The sequence below is a fragment of the Centruroides sculpturatus genome, unplaced genomic scaffold (assembly GCF_000671375.1).
Source record: "Centruroides sculpturatus isolate CEXI.00-Female unplaced genomic scaffold, Cexi_2.0 scaffold1457, whole genome shotgun sequence".
In the NCBI taxonomy this organism is placed as follows: domain Eukaryota; kingdom Metazoa; phylum Arthropoda; class Arachnida; order Scorpiones; family Buthidae; genus Centruroides; species Centruroides sculpturatus.
In genome coordinates, this window is record NW_019385609.1 from 98837 (window position 1) to 106897 (window position 8061).

At 26.9% G+C, this 8061-nt stretch overlaps 1 protein-coding gene across 1 annotated transcript; it reads right to left on the reverse strand.

Moving 5' to 3' along the window:
* Nucleotides 1-8: 8 nt before the first annotated feature.
* Nucleotides 9-7240, reverse strand: LOC111640563 (lysine-specific demethylase 2B-like). The gene is made up of 2 exons (XM_023386588.1): nucleotides 7097-7240; nucleotides 9-2509 (listed from the first exon to the last, which is right to left on the reverse strand). Exon 2 carries the CDS (start codon nucleotides 2264-2266, stop codon nucleotides 998-1000), a length of 1269 nt encoding a protein of 422 aa, XP_023242356.1. The 5' UTR covers nucleotides 2267-2509; nucleotides 7097-7240; the 3' UTR covers nucleotides 9-997.
* Nucleotides 7241-8061: the final 821 nt, after the last annotated feature.

Sequence of the window (8061 nt, forward strand, 5' to 3'; positions counted from 1 at the left end):
GATATATATATATATATATATATTGATCAGCAGAAATAAATATAACATTACTTTTTATTTTTTATTTAGATATCAGAAATCACCGAAATATTGAAGTACTTTATACATAAAAACTTTTCGCGTTTTATTCAAAAGTTATAATTTTAATATATATATTTTTTTTATTAAAAATGCTTCTTGTAATTGTCGGTATCGACTCAATTCAGCCATTTAAACACGGTATCCTAAGATAAGAAAATAACTGTTAAACCAACGAACAAACCAATCCGAAAAATATTCTTTTGTTATGTAAAACTTTGTTACTGTGCTCCTTTCCTTCCCGAAAATCTGATTTAGAAAAAAGCAATGGAAGTGTTTTCTTTACTTCATCACAATTTTTTCTTGTTAAAGCGTACACGACAATAATTCAATTGAAAAAAATTATGATGATTATTTTGATATAATTTATAAACGATATAACTGTAAAAAAATCTTTAAACAATGACTATAGCAATCTGAAAGCCGGACTTATTCATACAAGTTTTACTATATAACATACATTTTGTTGCTGTGAATGCAACAAACAGTGCTTAAAAGTTTGCACATATTAAAAGTTAAACATTTTAAGAAAAATAAGTACACCTAAATACATTTCTATCATGAATTTTTCTTATTATAAATACAAGGCAATAAACAATAATCACTGATTGTGAGTTTGATTAAACTGTACAACACCAGCAAGGTCTCAATTGTGTTTATGAAAGACTACAAAAACAATCATGAAGACATTTCAGAGATTATACAACTTCCAACGAAATGAAAATTACACATTGATAATGAACTCATTTTATCCAATGTAGTAAACCTTACCATATAATTTCTAAGTTTTTAAAATTTATTTAGCAGAATATCATTTATGTGGCAGTATGTTACTGTCTCTTTGTAAGTATTTTGGAAATGTATTTTTGAGAAAAATACCATTGTAGGGGACTACATTTTTGTTTTACAAGGAATCACTTCAGTTATGTCTCTGTAATAATTTTCCTTCTCGGAATACAAGCATCTGACGACTTTGAGAAATAAATTTCTGACAGGCTGCCTCAGTAACCTGCATACAGTCTCGCATATCTAAACAAGTCAAATTAGTACATCGTTTCAATGCCTCCAGACTCGTATCTGTAATATTTGAACACGAAGAAACATCTAAAACCATTAAACGTGAAGATTTTGCTGCACCGAGAACAGCTATTCCCATATCTGTCACTTTGTGACAATGACTGAAATCTAAACGAGAAAGAGAAGGTAAATGATGTGCAAGAAGACGTACAGAAACATCAGATATATCTGCTCCAGCTAAACGAACTTCGACCAACTGTCTTAAACGAGTTTTTGTTTCTACAAATCCTGGCCTCGAGTCAGGAGGAGGAGAAAGAAGATCTCTTATCACTGAATCAGTCAGTCCTTCGACCCAACTCAGATCCAAGCAACGAATAAGAGGACAATTACATGTACACAAGGCTGACACGGCAGCAGAAGAACAACCACTGAGAATCAATTCTTTCATTTGGGGAAGACGAGCAATCAGCCAAGCTATTTGTCTACGTGACACATTAGTCCAGCTCAGATTCAAAGATATGGGTTGACGTCGAACAATACCTATTAAAACATTGGCGGTTATTTTCCTTCTTGTTAAATCCATATGAGTCCACAATCTAGGATCGATAGACCAACGGTTCCACGTTTTACATACAAGCTGACATGTATAAAGATCTGCTGATGTTAAATAACAAAACACTGGAAACATCACTTCCTTCTCTAAAGCTAAATTAATTGTACCTGTCCTAGATAATTTTTGCTTTTCTTCAGCGCTCTCTTCAATAATTGGTGCAGGCCGTACAACATATTTTGGTTTGCGCAAATTTGCATTATTACGAAGCGGAATAGTAAATTTCTGTTGCGAAGGTGGTTTATCTCCAGGACCAGTTGTGTCTCCCTTTAAAACTTTATCAACTGGAGCACAGGTTCCTTGAAGAGCTTTTCCATTATCTAATATATTATTGTTTTCATTTGTATTCATCTTTTTTGGTACCCCATCTTCTGATTTATCTAGTTTAATACATTTAGCTACATCTTTTTTATCATCATGTTTTGTATTTCCAATATCTCCCAAAGTCCTCGCCTTCATTCTTAAGAGACTGTTACGACGAAGTTCGGAATTCTTTTTTAATCCTTTTAAACTCCTAAAAAGTCTCTCTCTAGCAGTTTCGCCGTGTCTTCTGGATGCCATTCCAGGGCTCAAACGTGATGAACGAGGGCGTAATTCAAGTTCACTTTGTTTTGACAGAATAGATTTATTGACAGGTTTTGTAGCAATTATTTTTCCATGTTCAGTTTTTAGAGGCTTTTTAATGCTTACGGTGTACCTCGCACATGATCTTACATGTGATGATGCACTCTGGATTCTTCTAAGTTGAAGGGGATCTAAGGTGGCCTTATTATCTTTTGGAGAACTTCCATTATTGTTATCATCCTGTAAGCATTAACAAATTACTAAATGATGTTTATGCTAATATATGAACATACACACACCACACATTCATATAAAACTAACGAAGTGCATTTGCAAATTAAAGAATAGAGGTGTATCCATGCAAGAAAATACATCATGCAGATATAATAAGCAAAGAAAATTCTCTAGCAATACAAGCTTATTAAAATATAGAATTCGAAAGAATGAAAAGCAGCATCACCACCACATGTACAGATATATAAAGAAGTAAAGCAAAGCAAAAATACTAGAGGCTTTATTTGATTCATGAACTTACAATTCCAAGATTAAAAGCATCAGAATAATGCATATAGCTGATAATTACATGCATAATACAAAAACAAACAAAAAAGTATTTATATATATAGCAAGCAATATAGTAAGTATGGATGCAACAGTTAATTTTAAAAGAACAGATAATAAACTTTTCTTCTACGTTCACAGCAAATTTAAGAAATTAATTTCTCTGCAGAAACACAATTTTTATAATAAAAAATTAAATTTAACATATATTATCATCTTTTTAATTCTATATTTTAAAAAATTTTCAGTATATAAAAAACATGTCATAACTAATAATAATGCCGAATAAAAAGCATTAGTATTTTTAATTTTAACTTTAATAAAGTGCATAATTAAATAAATAAATATTTAAATAATTATATTATTAATCTGTAAGCAAAATTAATAAGATAAGATTACACACAATATCTAATGACACAATTTAAATAAATAAAATATAAAAAAATAATATGAGTGCAAATAAAATAATTTGAAACTTTAAATTTAATAAATACAAATGCATAATAAGACAATACATAAGCCTTTTTTCATACATCATGCATAGTACTTCTAAATTTATATAAAATTAAAAACTTAAATAATTAAAATATTTTTTTTTACTAATAACATTTTATAAAACAAATAATCAAAAAACATCGCCCCTTTAAAGAAGTTGTAGAATTAATTTTTTATAATCTAAAAAATATATATTATAACATTTTAAAAGCTAAAAATGTTTTTGAAATGTTTTAATTTTATTTTTGTTTTTTTCTTTTTTTTTAAATCTTGATTTAATTTTAACTCACTGTTTTAATTTTGTAATAATTTAATTTTGTATAAATTCAAAAGTGATAATACAAGAAAAATTTCTTGTATTATGAAATATAAACAAAAAAATATATTCATTTTTTTCTACTGAGTATATATATGTTATAGTTATTTTATATTAAAATTATTCATATCTTCATAAGACATGAATATTTCATTATATTTATATACTGTGTCTCTGGTTAGTTATTACATATTGATAAATCATCTAGCACTATCACAATAGTGTTTTATAGTTTTTAAAATTTACAATAAAGTTAAAAGATAATTATGTAAGGACATTATTAATGTGGGTTATATAAAATATTAAAAATTCTTGTAAAATAATTATATTTTTTAGTGAAATGAAATTTCTGGAAATTCATGAAATTAATAAATCACCTTTAAAACTGTTGAAATGTAATATGAAAGTTGCATAACTAAGCCTTTTCAAGTATTTCTATCTATTCTCAAGGATCCAATATATTTACTATACAGCTTTAAGTAACTGGCATACTCTATTTTTTAAGATACTGGGTTTGAAAAAGAAAAAAACTTAATAAATATAATTTAATGCATATTTAACAAATAAGACCATCAAATTTAAAAGTCCTGTTGTCAAGCAGTCCGGTTTGAGACTTGTCAATCTGTTCATTATTCATTTGATCTATGGAATATGATGCAGTCCATTATGTACACCGTCTGTATGTTTGTAATCTGTACTTTTAGGGTATGTTTTTTTTAAATGTGTTATATCTATGGAATGTTTTATTTGTGTATGTATATGTAAATTTTTTCATGTTTGATTTTAATGTTTAGTCGGCTGAAGAGGGACTATGCCTGAAACACGACTTGTAAATAGTGTCCCAACTGAATAAAGAGATGAATAATCTGCCAAGTGTTTTGAAAAAAGTCACTTTAGTGTGTCTGTATAAAGCAAAGTAAACTACAACACGGTTTCATCAGAATCAAAAGAAATAAAGTATTATTAAAGATTAGTCTATAATTTAAATTTCTGTGACTTTTTGAATCACCCTGTTGGGTGATTAGTTGGGTGACTTTTTGAATCACCCTGTTGGGTGATTCAAAAAGTCACAGAAATTTTAAAAAATTAATAACTCACAAACTATTTAAAGTAAGTTGAGGTGGTTTTCACAGAACTTGTTAGAAAAAAATAGGATTTTTTTAGGTGTAATAAAAATTTTAGTACCAAAATAGTTATATTTCTTGCCATAGATGGCACCATAAAAAACAAATCATATGTCAATTTGTTAAAGTATAAAGTAAAAAAATAAAAATGTTCTTAGTGTAAGTTCTAGTAACAACTTCACAAATTATGTAATCTTATCAAGTGCAATCTATGGCAAGAAATAACTATTTTGGTACTAAAATTTTTATGACAAAAAATCCTGTTTCTTTTTTTAAGCATTTCTGTAAAAACTGCATCATCTTACTGTAAATAACTATTTACAGTAAGATGATTTGGTTAAGTGAGTTATTAATTTTTTAAAATTTCTGTGACTTTTGAATCACCTGTATTTTTGGTAAAAAAGTTATCATGTAGACTTCAGGGACATGTTCTTTGTAGTATAACTGTATTAACTTAAAAGATCTTACATTAATATTATATGTAAAGTATAATTGAAAACAAATATATATTTTTCTACACCAGCAAATTTTAATTACATGTTAAAAAAAAATCAGCAACAAGCTGAATAACTTTCATAGCAAAATGTTTAAAACTGTGTATGGAACTATCTCAGATTTTATTAAAAAGCTTTTTTATATTATTAATTGTTATAAAATGGCAAAAACTTAATTTTGAAGATAGAGATGAGTGTTTTTTCTTAAAGAAATTGTAAATGCTAATAATGAATAAAATCGCCATTAAGTCCAGCACCACTTGAGATATGACTCATGACTCTATAGAGAGTCTAGACCTTTAACCACCAAAATTTAATAGTATCAATGCCCCTAATATACAAACCTTTAAGCAAAACTTCAGAAATTTTTGGCAAAAGGCACAGGAGTTATTAAGCTTCAAAGTGGATAAACAAAATCATGCACACCACACACACAAACAAACAAACAAACAAATCTATACATACAGAAAAAACCCACAATGTTATTTTGCACTTCTGAATGTTTTGAAGTCCTGAGACCAAAAATGTAAAAATTTCAAAAGTCAATTTTTCATTAATTGCCATACATTCCCTCAGTTATATAACATTCCGGGAAGTAATAAAACAGATTTTTTGCTAAAATTTCCACAGCTACTTTATCATATTAAAACTATTGCATTTTTAATGCTTATGATAATTCTTTGAATTAAATAATTATTTCAGCAACCTGATAGTGCTGTGTTTTCATTGTGATAAGTTTGGGAAAAACAGCACTATATAATAATTAAATACAAATCCAAACAAGAAGCTAAATGAAGAAGAATTCTTTGTATGTTTTGTTCAGGAACAAAAAAATAATTAAGAAACAACTTATTCAAGTTGTTTTTGGATTTAAAATTAAACATTCATTTTTTTTAAATCAAAACTTCAGAAGATAAATGTTCAAATAAACAACATCCATATTCTGAAATTTCACTTCAGATATGTAGTTTAGTCATCACTGAAATACTTAAATAAATTTTTTTGTTCACCTCATCTCACTGAGTAAAAGCATTTTAGTCAAATGATGTTTATGAATGATTGAAATTATAATAAAAAGTAATACTAATGGTTGTAACATTTTATGTAAGATTTAAGTAAGTGGCAATTTTATACTTTTAAAATTATCATTGCTTCTTATATGTATGAATTTTGAAATATTAGATTTAATAAACTCAAACTTTTTCTAAGTTTAAAATTAATATTTTATACTATCATTTAAAATCTATATTCTTGTGGAGAATTATTTATCCTGTTTTAACTATTTTTGTATTATTATAAATTAATAGTTTTAAATAAAAACTGTATTTAAATAAATATTGCACTTATAATATTAAATATGGTTTGAAAAAAGCGATCACTTTTAATGTTTGTAAATCAAATAGGGCATTGTTAGCTTCAAGCAAAACTAAACAGAAATAGGATTAAACTGAAATAATTCTGAATTACATTAGCATAACTTTTTGAACCAAATAGATTAATAAAAACTAGAAGTAACATATGCAGTTGCATTTTCTTTTTGTGTGACTAATTATTTTATAAAACAAATGATTACTTGTATTTTATACAAGCAAGCATTTATTTTACTTTGTAAACAATTTATGTAGTAATAGTAACTCTTGTAAAAGAATGCTAACTTTAAAATTGATTGATAAAATGCAATTTAAAAGAGAGGAAAAAAAAACCAAACTAGCTTCTAATGTTAAACAATTAAAAAAATAAAATCAGTGTTCAACGAAAATAAATTAATTCATCAATTTTACTAAAATGTTTTTAATACTACTAGTAAAATATAACAATAATCTTTTACAATACTTACCTCGTCTTTTTCTCTTGATATGTTATTTAGAGAATTATGAACATCTGAATTCAAATATTTACTATCAATAATATTTTGATTATCTTCATTTTCCTCTTCTTTTATGGTAAAATCATCTGTTTTTATCTATAAAAAAGTATCAATCCATCAAAATAATTGTTAAAATTATTCTAGTTCATTCACTAAATGAAAATTAAACAAATAGATTAAAAGCTAACACCTGAAAAAAACCAAAAAACTTCTTATTTCAAAAATAATTTTTTTTAAGAAACCAATGTCTTCTTATAGTCCTTATATTATTATTATGTTAGTTTTAGTGAGTTATACTTGGTTGACACTGGTTGCTGGACCAGAGTGAAGACATAGCAGACAAAACAAGACAAAAAAAATTAAATAATAAGAGTTGTGTGTGTGCATGTGTATTAGTGTATTATTATTATTATTATTTTTTTAGTTAATATATTAACTAATGACAGATTTTTAAACTTATACATATTATTCGTAAAATTAACATACAATATAAAATTAAATATAATATTGAATACAAATTACAGTGGAACCCTGTTTAACAAACGTCCTGGTTAACGACCAAATCGGTTAACGAACTTTTATTTTGCAAAAATTTTGTCTCAGATAACGAACAAAATTTGGATAACGAACGTAACGGTATATTGTGTCAAATTTTAGTTGGTGTTAGGCATGCGCGAGTTAAGCATTGCTTTTCCGAGTGTTTGTGCTATACTTCTTTTTTTCAGTTTTGTGATTTATATATTTAATCAATATGGTATCGAAGAAAGAAAAAGTCATAGTGGCAATAGAAAACGACAATGCGCTATCGCATTTGAGAAAAATTTTGATTAAAAGAGTAAGACAATCAACTTTAGATCAATTTCTTGTTCCTTACGGAAAGAGTTTGTTTCATTGTTAAGTTATGGCAACGCAACACTTGGGCGATCTGACTAGGG